The sequence below is a fragment of the Helianthus annuus genome, chromosome 4, assembly GCF_002127325.2.
Source record: "Helianthus annuus cultivar XRQ/B chromosome 4, HanXRQr2.0-SUNRISE, whole genome shotgun sequence".
NCBI lineage: Eukaryota > Viridiplantae > Streptophyta > Magnoliopsida > Asterales > Asteraceae > Helianthus > Helianthus annuus.
The window spans coordinates 62,157,531-62,179,402 of record NC_035436.2 but is presented as its reverse complement, the minus strand read 5'-3'; the positions used below and the strand labels follow the sequence as shown (position 1 = coordinate 62,179,402).

The 21,872-nt window shown below is 36.1% G+C and overlaps 2 protein-coding genes across 3 annotated transcripts; one reads left to right on the top strand and one right to left on the bottom strand.

The window, feature by feature from the left end:
- The first annotated feature begins 333 nt into the window (after positions 1-333).
- LOC110936605 (PH, RCC1 and FYVE domains-containing protein 1) lies at positions 334-7,298 on the top strand. Of its 2 annotated transcripts, none has more exons than XM_022179009.2 (10): positions 334-620; positions 714-881; positions 1,893-1,979; positions 2,462-2,551; positions 2,674-2,760; positions 2,845-2,964; positions 3,698-5,749; positions 5,840-5,986; positions 6,384-6,853; positions 6,979-7,298. In XM_022179009.2, exons 2-10 carry the CDS (start codon positions 834-836, stop codon positions 7,139-7,141), a joined length of 3,264 nt encoding a protein of 1,087 aa, XP_022034701.1. In that variant the 5' UTR covers positions 334-620; positions 714-833; the 3' UTR covers positions 7,142-7,298. The 2 variants fall into 2 exon arrangements, with proteins under 2 accessions (XP_022034701.1, XP_022034702.1); XM_022179010.2 differs by having other exon boundaries at positions 342-644.
- A 3,363-nt stretch (positions 7,299-10,661) lies between these two features.
- On the bottom strand, positions 10,662-13,422 carry LOC110936606 (uncharacterized protein C57A10.07). The gene is made up of 3 exons (XM_022179011.2): positions 12,467-13,422; positions 11,429-11,553; positions 10,662-11,109 (listed from the first exon to the last, which is right to left on the bottom strand). Exons 1-3 carry the CDS (start codon positions 13,062-13,064, stop codon positions 10,792-10,794), a joined length of 1,041 nt encoding a protein of 346 aa, XP_022034703.1. The 5' UTR covers positions 13,065-13,422; the 3' UTR covers positions 10,662-10,791.
- Positions 13,423-21,872: the final 8,450 nt, after the last annotated feature.

Sequence of the window (21,872 nt, the reverse complement as noted above, 5' to 3'; positions counted from 1 at the left end):
CCACTAAGCCAACCGGTGAAGAAGGACCGAAGGAGCCGGAGAATAAGAACCGTTCAGAACACCGACACACCGAAAAAATCGAAGAAGGAAGTCGCAGGTAATTTAGAAGGAACGGTCAGCCAGAACTCCGGCGACCCTTCGCGCTAAACCGCCCTTGACTTTTTTAATGATTTACGCTAAACCGGCCAGACTTATTGTGGATGCTTTAACCACGTATAATATGAATAAAGCTTAAAATGTCACAAGATTTTAGTAAATTCAAAAAAATAAAGTACATTACAACACGTAAAAGAAAAAGCAACACATTGGAACTAGAAATTGTCTCCTCATTCACTATTATATTATTAAATTAATAATAATTTCCTCTGCCGTAATTCTTTTCTTTCTGCCATCTTCCTTTGACTCTCTGCAACCACCACCTTCTTCATTCTCTCTCGCCGGAGCTCCGGCCACCGTTACAACACCGTCCAATCGTCACCGGTTTTAGCTACTATCCGCCACTAGCATCTGAATTCTCAGTTATTTCTCGCAACCGGAAACTGTACACGTCAACTCGAACTCAATTTCTCCGAGCTGTAACTGACAATCGCGGCGGTTTTCAGATCTACGCGGCGGAGGTGGTGAGTTCTGGTGGTGTAATGGAGGTTTGTAGTCGTTTTGACTGTGATGTTATGAGTTTATGGTTGATTTTGTTGTTTTTGCGGTTTTTCTAGGGTTAGGGTTTGAAGTTGAAGGTGGATGGTAGTGGACGGAGGAGATTGTGTGAGTTTGATTGATGATGACCGAAGATTGTAGTGGAGTTTGGGGGAGGTGTGGTGAATGCGTCACATTGAATGGCAGATCTTGTTAGCTACGGTAACGCGCATCGTGACGTTGAGCAGGTATATGTTATAAGGTTTTATATATCATCTGTTATTTGAAATGTATTGCCCTATTGTGAGATATAGATGTTAGTAGTTAGTACATTATAATTGCGCAATAGTTAGCATGTTTTTGGAACAAATTGAAAAATCTAGGGCTTATTGTGAGATATGGATTTTGATACTTAGTAGGTTATAATTACATAATAGTACTTTATGGAGGAAGAACTGAATTTTCTAGGTTACCTATATAATATCGAGTGGAAAGAGGAAGAATCTATGCTTTCTCATTTGATGAAATGATCGTTACGGATGAAGCATTCTGTTTCGAAATGGCGATATATTACATTGAATCTAAATTCTAAGGTCTTAGGTTTTGTCTTACTGTATTACTATCAGGACAGCATTTTCTGAATGCAAATATGGAAGGAGGATGTATGAAATGCCAAATTATTGGCATGGGTATTTGAACGTTATAATCCCCATAATAATCATGGGGCATGGCGCAAGCAATGAGTCAATGACACCAACTAGAAATGAGCCGTGGCACGTGGGGCTTGCATTCCGTTGTCTGAATAAAACAAAAATAAAATGGAAGTGTATGGAATTAAATATGTTATAATGTTACATAACTGAATTGAATAATTTTAGTAAGTTTTTTTATCTTCAAACCACAAAATAGTGACCGACTAATGAAAGGTGTAATCTTTTACAATCGACCAACCACAAAGAAAGGAACAATGCTTTATAACTAAAAGTGACCATCACCCGAATTAGGAAGTATTTTTTACTAGTTTAGTCGTACAAGGAAATGAGAAACAAAGTAAAGCCTAGATAAGTTACCTAGTTTGTATGTTTGGTACATTGGATCGATGTGAATCATTTCAAAATTTTCAAGATGATACTAGAAGTTTCTTGGATGAGTTACTGAATATTCTCATATGGAAGTTGGAATATCCATCATCCTGTTTTCGCATGATTTCGCAACTGGCAGTTCCATCATTCTTATTCGATTCTCTTACCTTCTTGCAGGCATTAATTGCCCTGAAGAAGGGTGCACATTTACTTAAATACGGTCGCAAGGGGAAGCCCAAGTTTTGTCCATTTAGACTTTCTCATGTGAGTTTTTAACATGTTTTCTTCATTCTACCAGAAACAATATATCCTTTTGTTTGATGCTTTTGTTTGATTTCTACAATTCAGCATGTGATCCCATTTTTTCAATAAAAAAGAATTAACATGCAACTTGTCATAAATTATGTTAAGGGGCCATAAACATAGTGGTAACTTCAAATGTATGATTCTTTCTAATACCAACTGCAAATGCTGCATAACCACCAAGTGGGTACTCTTGGTATATTAATCAAAATTAACATGTAATATTTGCTACATGATTTGTGATGATAATCATATGATTATGGGAAAAGTTATCCCTCTAAGTTATGTTGATTTTTGTGTTAGATAAATTATTATAGCAACTGTTGGTATCCTCAACTTATACGGGAATTGTTACTTATAAGTATAATTGAAACTGCACCATGCTCTATTTCTCTTTTCCTTGTCATTTGATGATTGCTAACGGCTGGAAGTTGAACACACAGGATGAATCATCTTTAATTTGGATTTCTGGCAGTGGTGAAAGGAGCTTGAAATTAGCTTCAGTCTCTAGAATCATTCCCGGACAAAGAACTGTGAGAATTCTACATTCTTTCACGCATCAATTACATATCATGATTGTTTTGATCATGGACATGTAGTATGTTCAATGAGTGAGATCTTTCAAGTAATGCTTCTTTTAATAATCTGCTACTAGGCTGTCTTCCGACGTTATCTCCGCCCGGAAAAGGACTATCTTTCCTTTTCTCTGATATACAACAACGGGAAACGATCTCTTGATTTGGTTAGTGATTAGTTCATATCATTCATCACATGCACATGAGTTTTTTTTTTTATTTTTTTTTTCTGAACTTGTGTTCTATATTAGATCTGCAAGGACAAGGTTGAGGCTGAAGTGTGGATAGCAGGTATCAGATCACTGATTTCATCCTTACAAGGAGGTCGTTTGAAAATTGATGGATGGAGTGATGGAGGCCTTTATCTTGATGTATGTTTATCTGCCCACTAACTTCTTCTTCTTGTTTGTTATGATCGTCATTTGTCACAACATTTTTTGGGTAAATGTTTATGGATATTGCAATTGTCAGTTTCTAAATATGATCAGAAAGGCGAAATCAGTTGATTCATAGGTGAATTTTCAGTTTTAAATAAGCCCAGAAACTTCATTTGTGTGTATGCTAAGCTCTGGCATCAACTTTGTTTTGTCAGTCAAGTATTAAAGTATTAAGTCTTAATCAGTTCCTACTTGCTACAATTGTTAGTGTTTTGCAAGTTGCAAAAGGTTAATTTGTTAATGGTAGGGGTGTATACTAAATTGTTAGTGTTAAATTGCTACATATATAAATTCTGCATGATATTAAAATTACCGATATCCCACCACGATAACCTATATCTCAAATATCGGTCTTTGACTGATATCCGATATTTAATCGCATTAACTGCTTAGCTTGTAGCTAATAAAAGAAGGTAACGTATCTGAAAAATTCTTTGTAAATTACTATATGAAAATGATAACATGAGATATTAACTTATTACAGAAACAATCTTTTTTTTTGGTATGAGATGACCAATTTCTTGAAGTAATAGGGCTTGCATATGTAGAATACTGCATATCTGCATGCCTTGATATCTTAGCGAAAAAGCAGTAATTTATTTGCTATCTTTATTGCTCATGATGTTCTTTTTTATTAATATCATTTTGCTTGGTCAACTGACACCAGGATAATAGAGATTTAGCATCAAACAGTGCAAGTGGTAGTTCGAGTAGTGCTCCTCGAGATTTTAGTTCTCCGGACGTTTCGATTAGTTCAAACCCAACTACTTCTCCCAAGAGTTATCCTCCGGGGTTGGAGCGGTCGTATGCAGCAGCCTCAGACCAAACAAACATGCAATTAAAAGGTTCCAGTTCCGATGCTTTTAGGGTTAGCATTTCTAGTGCACCTAGTACTTCTAGTCATGGGTCGGGCCCCGATGATTCCGACTCTTTAGGGGACGTGTATATATGGGGAGAGGTAATATGCGACAACGTTTCGAGCACAAGAACAGATGTGCTTCTGCCCCGACCTTTAGAATCGAACTTGGTTTTAGATGTTACTCACATAGCGTGTGGGGTCCGTCATGCTGCTTTAGTAACTAGACAAGGCGAACTTTTTACATGGGGTGAGGAATCAGGAGGTCGGCTCGGGCACGGTGTCGGAAAAGACGCGACTCAGCCTCATTTAGTTGAATCTTTATCCGTTTCCGACATCACTCTTGTCGCATGTGGTGAATTCCACACGTGTGCGGTTACATCGTCGGGTGAAATGTACACATGGGGTGATGGAACACACAACGTTGGGCTTCTTGGGCATGGTACAGACGTCAGTCACTGGATACCCAAGAGAATTTCCGGCCCACTTGACGGGCTTCAAGTTGCTTCGGTGACCTGTGGTCCATGGCATACGGCTTTAATAACATCGACCCGACAGCTTTTTACCTTTGGTGACGGGACGTTTGGTGTTTTGGGCCATGGCGATCGGGAAAACGTGTCGTATCCGAAAGAGGTAGAATCTCTTTCAGGGTTGCGTACAGTTGCTGTTGCCTGTGGCGTATGGCACACGGCTGCTGTAGTGGATGTTATGGTCACACAGTTCGGTTCAAGTGTTTCTTCGGGAAAACTATTCACATGGGGTGATGGAGACAAAAACCGTCTCGGTCATGGTGACAAAGAGTCTCGACTTAAACCCACATGCGTGCCGGGACTAATCGATTACAATTTTCATAAGGTTGCTTGCGGGCATAGCTTGACTGTAGGTTTGACTACAGCAGGGCATGTTTACACAATGGGAAGCACTGTTTACGGTCAACTCGGAAATCCCGAATATGACGGGAAATTACCTTGTCTGGTAGAGGGTAAGCTGGTCAATTCACCCGTTGAAGATATTGCTTGTGGTGCATATCACGTAACTGTATTGACATCAAAAAACGAGGTATACACGTGGGGGAAGGGAGCTAACGGGAGGTTAGGTCATGGAGACGTTGAAGACCGTAAAACACCAACTATCGTTGAATCTTTGAATGATAGACACGTTAAGTTCATATCCTGTGGTTCAAACTATACGGCTGCTATTTGTGTTCATAAATGGGTTTCGGGTGCTGAGCAATCGCAGTGCTCATCTTGTAGGCAAGCTTTCGGGTTCACTAGAAAGCGGCACAATTGTTATAACTGCGGGCTCGTGCACTGCCATTCATGTAGTTCAAAGAAAGCACCACGCGCTGCCCTTGCTCCTAATCCTGGAAAACCGTATCGCGTGTGTGATTCATGTTTTACAAAGTTAAGTAAGATGGCTGAAACCGGGATCACTAGCAGACGAAACGTTAAACCCCGTTTATCGGGTGAGAACAAGGATAGGCTAGATAAAGCCGAGTTAAAATTAGCAAAATCAGGGATGCCTTCTAATCATGATTTGATCAAGCTTCTAGATAACAAAGCAGCTAAACAAGGGAAAAAAGGTGATGCGTTTCTTAACCGGTCAATGCAAGGTCAATCCTTGATGCAGCTCAAAGATGTTGTGTTATTGGGTGATTTTCACCAAGCGATTCCGAAACCGATTAATATTCGGTCAGGTATTACTTCGCGATCGGTGTCACCAATTTCTAGAAAACCGAGTCCTCCGCGTTCAGCAACACCTGTTCCTACAACGTCAGGGCTTTCTTTCTCCAAAGGGGTTGCTGATAGTTTGAAGAAAACAAATGAGCTCTTGAATCAGGAAGTACTCAAACTGCGTGGGCAGGTAGTTCACAAATTCAAATGAGCGTGTGCCATGTGCTTCCTTTGTTTGCGTGACTTTCTAAACTGGAATTTGTTTTTAAATCTTATGAAGGTTGACATCCTGAGGCATCAATATACCATTCAAGAAACCGAGCTTAAAAAATCGAGAAAAGCAGCTCAGGAAGCTATGGTCTTGGCCGCTGAAGAATCTGCTAAATGTAAAGCTTCAAAAGATGTTATAAAATCTTTGACTGCCAAGGTGATTTGATTCATTGTTAAAGCGTTTGTTAACCAACACTTTTTCGTCCATTTATTAAATTTAAAATAAATAATGTGTTAAATATGATTAAAATAATAATCTAATTCTTGTAGATAAAATGATTTGGGAGCTTATAGCAATTGAATACACTTTAGGTGACTGTCTACGGCTTGACGTGTTTATCCACGTAACGTTATGTGTAAAATACATCCCGTATTGACCCATTTTCTAACTACTTTTTTGGATTATATTTTCTTGACCCGTTTGAGATAAAACAAAACCCGGAGCTTCATAAATAAATGAGTCAAAACTGCCACCTTTTTATTGACTATGTACAATCCGAAAGCCTACTGAGAGTGTTTATGCTAGTTTCTCACGAGTGCTATATAAATTGCAGCTGAAGGATATGGCAGAGAGATTGCCACCTGGTTCGTATGACTTCGAGAGCATCGAGTCAACAAATGGCATGGAGCCGAACGGTGTTCTTCAATACGCTGATGTGAATGGAGACGATAAACCGTTATCAAACGGATCATTAGGTCCCGCCGAAACCATTACAAGGACCGAGGAACCAATGCGGTATAATAGCCGTAGCCCGAAATCTAGAACCTTCAATAAGAATGAGTATCTAAATGGAGTAGGGGTACAGTTGGGAAACAATAATTATGTTGAAAGCAAGGATTGTGCACCGCCACATGATGAGGATAATGATTTCAAACCTAGGAGCCCGGTCTCTGCTGTCGGTACTCCTGCAATTACTACTAATCATGTTGAGGCTGAATGGATTGAACAATATGAGCCCGGTGTGTACATAACCCTAGTTGCTCTCCGTGATGGAACTAGAGATCTCAAACGAGTGCGCTTTAGGTATATATATATTTTTTTGAAAAATTAAATAATAACTTGTAAAAATATCCTAGTAAAAGGGATATGACTACTCGAAAGGGCGTAGTTGCAGCGAGTTTTATCTATGTTTATTTTTGCATTTGCAGCCGAAGAAGATTTGGAGAGCATCAGGCGGAGACATGGTGGTCAGAAAACCGTGAACACGTGTACGAAAGATATAATGTGCGTGGTTCAACCAAGTCATCAGTTTCCTCAACAACAGCCTCCCGTAGGTCAGGCGAATCTGTAGCACCACCCGCAAAGTACTAAATCAACACATCTTCCAGTACTGTTGTTTCGTGGCTGTGAACAAAGTAAAGATAGGTAGCAAACACCCACCCTTTGTTTATTTTTTAAACTAGAATTAAGACCCGCCGCAATGTGGCGGGGATTCTTTAGTGATAACTAAGTCGATTTAGTGCGCGCACGTTATGTTGAACCTATCAAACAGGAAAAAATAGACGATGTAAAAACGTTCACCCGCAAAATTTAGAACGAAACGTAAAAACGTCAAACCAAAAACGCACGTTGTGGTGTGTTAAGTCACAAAATTTAGAACGAATGATAAAGCTAAAAATTTGCGGAAAATGAAAAATATAAAGAACCAAAGTTGAAAGTAAAAAAAGTTGTGAGGATAAATTGCAACAAATTAAAAGTTTTGTGTTAAAAGTAAAAAAAAAAAAAACAAATAGTTTTGGGTTAAAAGTAATTTATAAAATACTTTTGGGTGAAAAGTAAAAAATCAATTTTATTTTGAAAAACCCCCAAAGCCAAGGTTACAACAACCATATGCATAACCATTTTTTCTTTGAAACCCCCCCAAAGCCAATATTACAACACATAAGTAAAAAAAAATCAAAGTGGTTAAATCGCAAAAGATGGAAACTTTTGAATTAGAAGTGAAAAAATCAAATTAATCAAAGGGGTGTTAAATTACCAAAGATTAAAACTTTAAACTTAAATTGTCAAAGATTAAAACTTTAGGGTTAAAAAGGAAACAAAGATTAAAATTTTAAACTTAAATTGCCAAATATTAAAACTTTATGGTAAATTGTCAAAGATAAACCTTAGGGTTTAAAAGGAAACAAAAATTAAAACTTTAAACTTAAATTGTCAAAAAATTAAAAGTTTAGGTAGGGTTAGAAAGGAAAATTTTCATTTTTTTTGAAAGCCTCCCAAAGCCAAAGTTACAAGATATATATGCACATATAAGTTGCTTCTTTATAAGGTTTTAATTTTAATTTAATTTAATATTAGAATGCATTTTTGTAATTTATATATTTAGTGGGGGGCCACAGTTATTGCATTCAAGTAGTGTTGTGGGTGGGTGAACTTGGAACAAGAATGGCATTAATTTAGTAACTGCCTGGTGGCAATTTAGAGATGCATATATGGGTTGTGCCAATGTTGTTTCTGTTATTGCTCGTGTATCACTTTACGCCCATTATTGCAGATGTAAATGCATGTTCTTCCTGACCAGTACGTGTGTGTCACCCCTTTCGCTTGCATTATCGGAAAGAAATGACTAATCAACGCCAATACGCCTTTACGAGTCCTTTAATCACAAACATTTGAGTTGGGACGTTTGTGAGCCTCTCATTACCAACTTTGGAGTTTGGACACCACCTCTCTAAAAGATTTCACTTAGTTCCATAATTTCGGAACACCAGTTCTAAAACTATTCAAGCATAGCATATTAGCATCATTGAAAAGTTGCTTAAACCTTATCGATTGCCTCATCCGCCCAAAACCGTATTCGGCTATGTTTTCTTACATGTTTAACCTGTGACGGATCTCGTAAAGTCTACACCTTATCGATTGCATCATAAAAGTCTCTCCACCTTATCGATTGCCTCATATGCCCAAAACCGTATTCATATACATTTTGTTGTACATGATTTAATCGTGTCCATCTTATCGTATCATATTTGGTTAACATGTTACGACATTTACATAGCATCAAAATTATTTTCTTTATACATGTGTTTTTCTTAAATGTTGTAAATGAAATAAGTGGAAATTTCAAATGTAAAAAGAGAGTATGATTTCACAACAAAAGAAAGATAAAACACGTATTCTTAAGAATTACGACCCAAATGGCATTTCAGATAAAGATTTTTTTACTTTCTTTTCCTTTTCCCTTTTAGAACAATAGCCAAACCATCCTGACCTACTCGATTTCAGCTTACTAAAAGTCCATATCAAGGCAAGCTTAAAAAAGGTCGAGTCTAAGATTGGGTTCATTTCATAAATAAATAGAGGAGTCAGAGCCTGGTTTGGTGCCGAGACCGAGTTTGATAAGTCTTGTTGGTCTTGGGTTTTTGCAAGCAATTGTTTTTAAATTGTAACTAATGATAGATTTGCGATAAACTATATCATTAAGACAATAATTTGACTTTTCTTATAAAACGATCTAAAAGGTTGCAATACACATGAGCCGCTTCTGGCCTGATTAACCAGAGCTAAAACTATTTTTCTCTATTTTACCCGCATGGTAACAATAAAATACAACTTACAATCGACTCGTTACAGGGTTGAATACTTGCCTGTTTGATATATGAGGGTTGAAATTGTCATCTCTACAGATAAATTCATCTTGACCCTCATCTAAAGTGTGCGTAGGGGTGTAAGAGAGCCGAACATGAGCTCAGCTAAGCTCTCGCCTGGCTTCTATAATTTAAGAGAGCCTGAATTCAAATTTGGCTCAGTAATAAATTTTTAGGCTCAAGCTCGTCTTAGACTCCGGCCATTTACTTTTATTAAATATTTAACAATTTTATTTATATATATTTTTTAGATTATTTTTTTTGCACATGATAAACTACATATTGTTTATATATATTAATTCATATCATCACGACGAGGAATAGTGATGTATTCGTTTCTTTACTTTGAGCACTACATTTTTCAAAGTTTTCATTTTGGCCCCTCTTTGATTTGTCTTCACATAGACATATAAGTGTCTAATCAAACGGTATATATGTGTAATATTTGAAGTGGGGAACACTAAAAAAGGGGTGAACAGTGGGGATTTAGGGTTTAGGGTTAAGAGATCTTAGTTAGGGTTCGACGAGCCGGTTCCAACGCCGCTGGAATGAGTCCAATCGGAGTTCGTTTGAGCCGGTTCCCCGTTGTTCCCCACTTTTTTAGTGTTCTCCAATGAACCTTCCCCTGTATGAATATTTATATAACAAATTTATTTTAATAATAAGAGTTAAATGTTTTTTATAGTTCCTGTGGTTTGGGTCATTTTGGCAGTTTAGTCCAAATGTTTCATTTTTCTCCTGTGGGTCCAAAAAGGTTTCACCGTTGTCATTTTAGTCCACTGGGTTATATAAAATACTTTTATTATGTAAGTAAAAAATTATCATACAAAACAGAAAATTATTACATCTACAATTGAACAGGCTCGCAAGCCTAGTCAAACTCGCCTCGTTCCGAGCTTTTTTACGAGTCGAGCTCAAGTGGCTCATAAGCGGCCCTACTCGTTTACACTCCTAACTCCCTAAGTGTGCCCCAACACCTAGACATGGCCAAAAAAACCGGTTTTGGCTCAACCCAACCCGGCGGTTTGTAGGCCAGTTCCTATTTTCAATCTTTGAAACCGGTTAAAAAACTGAACCGATTGAAAAAAACCCGGTTAAAATCGTTTTTTTCTTTCCAAAACCTGTTTTTTTTTTTGGGCACAAACCAGTTTTAAACCCGGTTCGAACCAGTTGTTACCAGTACGGGTTTCCATCACTGTGGTCATTGTCCCTAGTGTCTTTAGACCTTAAAATCCAACCAACAATTTTCTTCGAAACTCGATCACGAGCATTTCATCATTCTATATAATATATCAAATTAACGTATTCCATAACGTCTCAAAATCGTACAATCCTAAAAATAATATGGAATAAAAAAAGGTATAATCAGTGTTCTTACGGCCAAGGTAGGGAACCTGTGTATATATTAGCCCCACAGTATCTGAACAAGCCTTTAATCTCTGGGCAGCCGTTAGGGTAAGGGATTGACCTATGAAAAGGATCCCGACCAATCTTTTTGCGACGGAGTGAACCTAAACACGCGTACGGGTCGTGTTGGAACTGAGTCCTCACTAATGCCTCACCTTTTAGTGCTGCTTCTTTTGATGTTGTAGCAGCTGGGGTGCCCAAGTAGACGAATCGTGTCTCTGGGAACCGTATTGCAGAACGGTGCAAGTTAACGAATCGTTCTTTCTTGAAATCATAACCCACAACCTGCATTACAATTATAAACCAAATAATACTTCATTATGTAAGGAATTCTTGAATCAAAACTACTTCTGTTCACTTTTTAACGGGTCGGCTGGGTTATGTTGAAAACATGTTGAATGTTACCCAGAAAGTATTTAAAACTCTTATTTATAAATGGACAAAAAATTGTTATCAGGTCAGCATGACCCGACCCGCACTGACCTGTCCAGAAAACGGACACGTTTCCCAATTCCCAACCTGTCCATCTTGCCACCTTTAAATTCTGCATTTACCTTATATTTATAAATATTGTGAGAACAAGATATTAAATATACAAACATACTGTGATATTTTGTGGATAAGAGCCGGTAAGTTCCCTGAACCGGCATACACTAAAGAGAAGATTCTCGAAGCTGTCCCGTGCGTGTTCTTCTGTGAGTGCTTTCCATCTCACCTTCTCTCGGTTGCCTACATCCACAATGATAAGCAATTTCTATAAATATATACAGCAAATACATTGACATTTATGCAATACTGATAGAGTTAATTCAAAGGCTGTTCATACGACGTCTTGATACGTAACAATGATGGATTGATAATAATCTTTGATGTCTTGTGCTATTTAGATGTATACTGTATAATGGAGATATTAATCAAATTCAAATGCATCATTCAAGAGCTTCACGTACGCAAGGCATTGCTCTACGTACAACCATAGTTGTTAATAGCGAATATTGGACGATAGCGACAAGCTACCTATATGCGATGTAGCAACAGCGATGAAAGAGCGGGTGCTATTTTCTGTTTAGCGACACACTAGAAGAAAATTTTAGAAATATTTTATATGTATATTATATCCAAATACGCTGTTTTATATGTATATTTAACAAAAAACCTAAAATCCCGCTATTTATATTAACACAGGAAAAAAAATACCTAAAATCCCGCTATTTACCCGCTATGGAGGTGCTGACATCAGATAGCGACACATGCGCACTACGCTATTCGCTATGAGCGCTATTAACAACTATGCGTAGAACCAAGTAAACTTTTTATATCAGCCTTTTTATCAAGTAAATTGTTCAGAAATTCTTCAACCCTTTGGTTGTTTTTACATATCAGCCTCCCACAGACACTTATTTTGACCAGTTTTGACCCACATGTAGAAATTTTCCAGATCGCCTAAGGTGCACTTTTTAGACCAAGATTAACCTAAATTACTCCCACAATGGTACTTGCACAACCTACACAATGCCATCAAAAGTAATAGGATGTTTCATACACTAAAGTCGAAACATTATGCATAAACCAATTCAAAATTCAATCAACTTGTCATCTGCAAATCACATTACACAAGGCATCAAACAAATAAAAAACTCACCAAACCACCCTTTCGATTCAGCAACCATCCAATAACTCTGCGCCTCACTTCGCGGACCAGCATCTTTACGCGTCTCCCCACCACTAAACAACAACAACGCCTCCTCATCTCTAACTGCACTCTCAACCCCCTCCTTTATATGCGCCACAAAAGTAGCAGCCTGACCTGCATTCTTCTGATACGATTCCAAAAACCACGAATCCTCCTTATCAACCTTCTCACAACTACTACTCGTGTAAACCGAATGCCCCGCAACCATCACCAGGTTACGCAGCTTCGAAAACGGATAACCATTATCTAAACCAGCTTTAACAACTCTGCTAGAATCAGTACCATAACCAATACCGCTCGTGTAAACCGACACAACTACAAAACTGATAACTCCAAATGATAAAAGTATCAACAACAGCATCACAGGATGCAGCTTGTAGTAGTACATTACTCTATTGCCAACAGATTTCATCAGTATAACAGGATGAAATGATGAATGTTTAGGTTTTCTAATTTTTCTTATCGAATTCGATTCGATATCGAAATCACCTTTCGGATACGCATTAAACGATTTCGGACTATCTGAACTGAATTGATAGTTCATCATAATCAATTGCAATCATAGCATACCTAATTGATTGATTGTGTGAAATTAGGGTTTTGAATAACAAATTATGGAATGAGATCAACAACAGTTGTCTGTTACCGAATCAGGGTGATAAATTTTGCAAATTTAGGTTAATTGAGAGAGATTCGGCATGAATTGATCTGAAAATTGGAATAAATGTGGTGGATTGTGGTGTATGAATGTGTGAATTTGAAAATTGAGATCTGGATTTACCTAACGGAAGATCGGAGTGTGGAATTTGGATCTTCAAGAGGAAATGGATGTGCAGATTTAGGTTTCAGATCATGATGGTGTTATGAGTTTGAAACACATGAAAGAAGTTTGACTATTGGTAAAGTGATTATCACTCAAAAGTAGAATTGTAAACAAACGGAACGAACACAAACAAGGCCTTGTTCGTGTTCGTTCGTTAAGGAAATAAATGTGTTTACGAACAGTTCATGAACACTTACCGAACGAGATTCTATGTTCGTGTTCGTTCATTAAGGAAATGAGCGTGTCCGCGAACGGTTCACGAACACAAATAAATTTGGCGAATGCGACGAAGGATAAAGATAGATGGCCCAGAGAGTAGCACTTGAACTTGAATCCCTCATTGTGGAATGGAGGTTGATTGTATTCGTGGATGTAAATAATGAGAAATGAAAAGGAAATGATCCATAAAAAAAGTGAAAGTGGGTTTCCTAGTTTAATTGTTAGGGAAATAAAATAAATAAAAGTTTAATAATATAAAAAGTACAAATAAAATATAAGAAAGTACAAAGATCTTCAATTAAAACACACACATACGAACATAAACGAACGCAAATCAACGAATGTTCACGAACACGTTCACGAACACCTTACCGAACGTTCACGGACACAATCGAACGAACGAGACCTCTGTTCATGTTCGTTCATTTAACTAATCAAACGTAATTTCTTGTTCATGTTCGTTCAACGAACGAACATAAACGAACTTCCCGCCGAACGGTTCATGAACTGTTCGCTGAACGTTCGGTTCGTTTACAGCCCTACTTAAGAGTTAAGACCCCAAGGGGTGTAATGGTTGTTTAAGTGGTTGTGGTGTGACCGACTATGTTATATGGAAGTGATTTATGAGTTATTAAGAAGGAGCAAACGCGGAAAATGGAAGTGGTGGGGATGAGGATGTTGAGGTAGATGTGCGGGTACCGTGGGATGGACATAATTAGAAATGAAGTTTTTCGAGAGAAATTGGGGGTGGCGTGTATCTTGGATAAAATTAGGGAGGGGAGATTAAGATAGTTTGGACATGTGATGTGAAGATAGTTGATGGGTCTGGTTAGAATCGTGTGAACCGTTACTGTGAAGGGGATGAGGAGCAGAGGCAGACCTAAACTGACGTGAGATGCGCGGATTATATAAGATTTGCACCTTTCAGGGGGCATGTCCGGGGTTGGGATTTCTTTGGAGATGTCGTATTAGGGTTACAGAATCCTAGGGAGTGTATAGATTTCGCTTAGACTTGTCTAAGGCCTTTAGTTTCCCACTTTCGGTTTTGCCTAGCCTTAGCCTTGCCTTAGGGCTATTAGGAACATGCGATAATGAATAATAAAGTAAACATAAATCTATCGCGTGATATTAAGTTAAAAATAAAAAAGGATGGTTAACAAATTGCTATGCTAAAGACGTTAGGGGTTCCAAAGGAAGACGATAGTCAACAACTTTTATAATCAATGGATCAGGATAAAAAAAGGAGGGGGGGGGGGGTAAGGATCCATACCTTTAAGCAGTTGTGTAGACTTACAAATGAGCGTGTGATTGTATTAACCTACATCGTGGTCACATATATCATAAAGACGTGTACGGATATGCAAAGTTATCGAATGTCAAAGTTGGAGAGTACTCGTATATAGTATTGCTTGTATACAAAAATATATATTTTATTATAATATCACGGAAATGTGACCACCATCTACAACACGAAAATGTGACCACCGTGCTACCACACCAAAAAGGTGATCGCCGAACTACCAAATGTGTTATCGAATGTGAACCTTGCATAGTTGTTCCACTGCGTAAAACCCGTTTTACTAAGGCGTACATTTTCCTATTACGTATGTTAGGTTACAGCCTTACATGGCTGTCAGGAAAGATGTAATTTCATAAATGAGATTAAGGGAATAAAGACACAAGAATTTTCATAAATGAGATTAATGATATTATTAACTTATAAAGAAGCAACTTGAATATGCATTATTGTGTTGTAACATGTGCTTAGGGGGGTTTTCAAAAAAAAAAAAAACTAGAATTTTACTTTGTAACCCTAAAGTTTTTATCTTTAACAATTTAAGTTTAAAGTTTAGTCTTTGTTTCCTTTTAACCCTAAAGTTTTAATATTTAACAATTTAAGTTTAAAGTTTAAATCTTTGGCAATTTAACCCCTTTGATTAATTTGATTTTCCACTTCTAATTCAAAAGTTTCTACCTTATACGATTTAACTACTTTGATTAATTTGATTTTTCACTTCTAATTCAAAAGTTTCCATCTTTTGCAATTTAACCACTTTGATTTTTTTTACTTATGTGTGGTAATCTTGGCTTTGGGGTTCTTTAAACAAAAAATGGTTATGCATATGGTTGTTAAAACCTTGGCTTTTGGGGGTTTTTTTATAAAAATAATGTTTTTACTTTTCACTCAAAAGTATTTCATAAATTACTTTTAACCCAAAACTATTTGTTTTTTTTTTTACTTTTAACACAAAACTTTTTATCTTTTGCAATCTATCCTCACAACTTTTTTTTTATTTTCAGCTTTGGTCCTTTATAGTTTTTATTTTCCGCAAATTTTTCGCTTTATACTTCGTTCTAAATTTTGTAACTTAGCACATCGGAACGTGCGTCTTTGGTTTAACGTTTTTACGTTTCGTTCTAAATTTTACGAGTTAACACGACGCAACGTGCGTGTGTGGGTGAACGTTTTTACATCGTCTATTTTTTCCCGTTTGACAGGTTCAACATAACATGCGCGTCTTAAATCGACTTAGTTATAACTAAAGAATCCCCGCCGCATTGCGGCGGGTCGTAATTCTAGTTTTTTTTATTTTGTAAACCTTTGTAATGTTTTTTTTTAATTATTTGTGGAATAATGTATTGACTTTGAATTATTGTATTATGTGACACATCAACCTTAGTCGGGTAAGGCTGTTACACATTTTGTTTGGTGTAAACTGAAAATTTCCTTTGATTTGGTATTAAAAATATATAAATTTCATAATTTCTTTTGTTTTGTTATATGTTTTTTATTATTATTTCGTTACTTAATTACTGTTTCTAATTAATAATTTATTTAATTAGAGATCTATTTTTTTATAATAAACTTAACAAAGGGGCAATTACCTATACCCCCTATAAACTTGATAAATTACATAGGTTTAGGGTCCTGTAAATTACATATTTACTCAAGCAAAAAATTAAATTACATATTTCCCTTTTCTATAAACTAAAAATATCAAATATACCCATTTCATTAAAAATAGATTAGAAAATAACTATTTTACCCCCTTTTTATTATACCATAAAAAAATTAAAATTTACCATTTTTAAGTTTTTTTTTGTTTTATATTTTTGCTTTTCTTTATTGGTTTTTAACACCACCACCAACCACCATTATCAATCATCAGCAATGGATCGTATCAATCTATATAGTCATATTATAGTCACAATCTTGTGACCATGGCTAAACTAAGCCAATACAAATTCTTGCCAAAACCACCTTTGTGCCCTCATGATAATTCCATCTAGCATACACCTAACTATGTACATTCACCATTCTCACATATTTATCAACTACTTGTAACACAACAAAAACAAGAATCAAGAATCAAGAATTAGGATACAAAACTTATTGAGAAGTTAAAGATTGCTATTAAAACACTGAATGTAACAATTTACAAGACTGAAACTACAAGACTCTTGAAGTAATTTGTTAAATAAAAAGCTGGAAAAGAAATGATCAAACAGACAAAACTCTTGCTGATTGTGTACACATCAATTTAAACACAAATCCATACTAAATCAAACAAACTTAGAGGATTAGGATCAAATACAAAGGCTCCTTATGGTATCTAGACACCCCCCAAAAATTAGTGTACATCCCTCAATACGAAGTGTACAACACAATACGCTTCATATAGGTTTAAAAGCAGTAAATGCTAAACCAATAGGAACCGTATAGGCCAATACGCTTCCCATTCTCTTGCTGAAACCTGATGCTCTCTGCCATGTTGGAAGTGCAGAGAGTTCAGACCTGAAAAGTACTGAAAAGTTTTGAAAACTGAGTGCAACAGGAGGCGTATTGGCCAATACGATTCCTTTATAGTTACCAGGAAGTGTATTCAGCAATACGCTTCCCATAGGGTTTTGGTTAGTGGACCAATTAAATCAATAGGAAGCGTATAGGGCAATACACTTCATATTGATACGATGAACAAATATGCTCTGACATCCAGGTAGTTCAGAATTGAAAAGCTGTAAAGTGACTCGAATATGAAGCGTATAGAGCAATACGATTTCCATAGGGAGCCAATAATAGGAAGCGTATAAGGCAATACGCTTCCCATAGGGTTTTTGTTGGTGGACGAATTAATTCCATACGAAGTGTATTGGGCAATATGGTTCCTATAGGACCAGAAATCTGTTATATATCCAAGCTTTGGGGATGAATGTATTATGATGAAAATTCACAAACTAAACAATCCGATTAAACCATTCATATCACGATGTCGTCTTGGGGCCTCAAGTATATTTTTGGGGATTATTCAAATGAGTCATATCCGAACGAATCATACGTCTCCGAAAGTAAAATCGAACACGTTGTTGAACGAGGGGAGGAAGAGGTTGCATCCGTGGTTCGTTGTAATGACGGGTTTCAAGTGCCCGATTTGAACCAAGAGTACGCAGATGAACCTGAAAGCTATCCGCAGTACCAATACTCATCTTACCATTCGCATGCGGATGTAAAACACGAGAACGAATACGAGTACGAGTACGGGGAACGTGTTAAACATATCGAGGAAGATGATAACAGTTTAGAGGAAGATGATAACGATTTCGAGGAAGCTGATGACGAGGAGGAAGTTGCCAACGATAACGAAGAACCTAACCCGGATGTCTCTTTTGAAATGGATCAGGTTTGACATTCCGGTTACTTACGTGTTATTTAAATATTTTGTGTTTATATTCTTTTAGGGATGTTTTTACCATTAAGATTTCACTATCACACTTTATAGATTGGGAAATATATGTGTTATTCGATGTATAATTTTTATTAGATTCTGTATTTTGTTACATTTTTTTTATCTATAGTGTGTTTATATTGTTTTAGGATCTATAAAGATATTCTCACTCTTAATTTATGGATTCCTTTTCTATATCACAAAACTAAGGATTAAAACTAAAGATTAAAATATTCTTATTTTTCTTCGTCTTCAATTGATCGCTTTTTCTATAATTGAAAGAACAATATTCATTCATAATATATTGGACGCTTTCGTGTTTGAATGATGAGTTTGCTTTTTTATCTTTCGTATATTTTTTTTATGTGAATTGCTAATATTTGGCTTTAAATGTTATGCCAAAATATAATCTTTCTGTAGGTTTTGGATATCGAATAATTGTTTTTTTTCATAATTCCCAGGTTTTAAAGTTATTTTCTTAATGCAAATATCACCAAATGTTATTGAAGAACAAACAAATATGTTATTATTATACTAAACATATATTTTGGATCTAGCCTACAACTTTGTGTTGATATGTTTAGAGACATATTAGCATATATTGTGCATTTAAAAATTAAATGTGCTGATATGAACCAAATGTGCTAATATATTCATAGATAATATTTAAATCTATGTAATCTATATTAAAAATTAAAAAAAAATGCTAACTGACTAAATTATGGAACTAATTACCTCAAAAAAATTTCTCGATATTCGAAACAAAAGTTTACATATTTATTTGTCTTGTCTACGGTCTATGAAATATTTATCCGTATAATATTAATTTTGAAATTTTGAAATATCATCAACAATTGTGCTAGCATAAAACAAATGTGTTGATATAAAACCGAATGTGCTAATATGTTGAGTGTTTAAACCTGTATTGTGCTGGTATAAGAATGTGCTAGTATAAACCAAATGTGCTAATAGGTTTTTGTGCCGATATAAAAGGAGATAGTGTTTTTGAGTTACAAGTGGGCCGACTTTGTAGGATTTTTTGAACATTTTCTAATTAAAAACAACACAATTACTAAATTGCCCTTAACATAAAGATTACAGACTACTAATTTTAAGGAATTGATTTGTAATCAACAACAACCGTTGATTTAAAATTTAGATGGTCCAGATCTGTTCTTATGGTTTTACACTTAACACTGTTTGTATAGGATCTTAACCCAAAAAGTATGTTCTTTAACAAGAGTTATAAAATGTTTATAACAAAATTAAAGAAAAAAACAATTTGTTGAATCATGAAATTTTAAATAAAAGTTGTTTAACCTTTTTTTTTCTTTTGTAGACGTCTTTAACTCTTTATAAACGTTTTTTGTAATAGAAATGGTGTTAATCTTTCGTAAATATTTTCTTAATTCTTATAATATAATATATTATTTGTTATCTAGAAATTTGTATATATAATAAGTATCCGCTAACATATTATATATACACCATTGATCCAAATATACTATTAAATGTTTATTGAATTTGGTGTTTTGTTACATTTTATTCGATATATAGTGCGTTTATATTTTTGTGGAAGTCGTTATATATAATGTTTATTAATATATTTGATACATTTAAAGAGAGAAAGTTGATTTTGTTTTAGAAATTTGGATCTCTTGAAGAGTTGAAGACTTGGGTTTACCAAATGGCACTTGCGTGTAATTTTGTCATTGTTACCAAACGAACTATTTCAAAAAATGAAAGGACAATGAAGATATGGTTGTGTTGCGACCATGGTGGTGAATACAATAGTACAACCACAAAACGACGTTCTGGTAGCAAAAAGGTTGGATGTCCTTTTACTCTGGTAGGAAGACTAAACTCCAAGAGTGGTACTTGGAAGTTAAGGTGAAGGAACCAAACCATAACCATAAAGCTTCACAACATCTTGAGGGTCACGCATTTGCAAGGAGGCTAACCCCGAACGAAGAATATATGGTGGAGAGTCATTATTCTCAAAACTTGGAGCCAGCTAACATTCTTTTAACAATAAGAAATCAAAACCCACAGAGCATGTGCATTCTACAAGACATACACAACGTAATAAAAAAGTTTAAATTCAGAATGTATGCGGGTCGAACTCCAACGCAGGTACTAGAGCAAAATTTGGCAGAAAAGGAGTATAATTACTTCACCTGAGAGAATCCCTCCACAAATGTGGTCGAGGATATTTTCTTTGTTCATCCTCACTCGTTAACATTGTGGTGTGCCTTCCCACATGTGCTGATGATTGACACTACTTACAAAACGAATGAGTATAAACTTCCGTTTATTCAAGTCATCGGCGTGACATCGACCCACAAGTCGTTTTGTGTCGCGCATGCATTTATCTCTAAAGAAAAACAAGATAACTTCTTATGGGTCTTGGAAAGGCTTAGAGACATGCTACAAGAGTGTATGGAGCCTCGCGTAATAATAACGGATAGGGATCTCGCTCTAATGAATGCTTGTGATAAAGTATTCCCAAATGCTTCCAAGTTGTTGTGCAGGTGGCACATTTCTCAGAATATTCTGAAACACTGCAAGGCAAAATTTAGTAAAGATGACTGGAAAATTTTTAAGCTTTCTTAGGCTCGATTGTGTCAGTCTCATACACAAGATATATACGAGTATAACTATAACCGGCATTATGAACGACTGCATAGTGAAGGCCGAAAAGGTACATATTGTATTAGTTTAGGTAAATGCATACATACATACATATATACATACATTACTAATAAGTATATTTTATTTTTCAGAAGTTATGGACTATGTGTGTGACGTCAGGCTGAAAAATTATAAAGAGAGATTTGTTTCACTTTGGACTAACACAAACCATAACTTTGGTCAACACACAACGAACAGAGTTGAGAGTCAGCATGCCAACTTGAAGAGATACCTTAAAGGGCATAACAACTCACTCCATAGACTTGTGTTGCAAGTAGACAAAATTTTAGAGTAACAAGTCATAGCAATAAAACACAGTTTCCAAAAGAGCCTGTTCGTTCCCATAGGAGACCACAAAATACCAATGTTTGATTACATACGTGGTAAGGTTTCCCATAAGGCTCTAGACTTGTTGCTTGTCGAGTTAAAGAAGTTGAATTCCTTGCGGTCAGTAACGGGAACTTGTGGCCACCAACTTTTCATGAGTTGTGGGTTGCCATGTGCATGTCGTTTGAACTGGTACGAAAGGACATGTAATAAATACATGTTATCACCATTTATTAAACTTTAAATGATTAGCCCATCCCCCATCCCTTTTAACTATAAATTTTGAATACAGGTAACAATATCCCATTTGATGACATAGACGTCTTCTGGACAAGACTAAATGTATTACCGAAAAAAATTCACAAAGACGAGAGTTACCTTCAGGAGGAGATGGATAAAATGACACAACAACTACAATCGCAACCACCTCCAGTGAAAAGGAGTATGATCTCAAAGTTATTAGCCATGGTGAATCCAAGTATAACTGACCATCGTCCACCTGAGGTACAAAAAGATACTCGCGGGCGCCCAACTGATAAAGCACGACAACAGAGAAATGAGGAGGTTGATA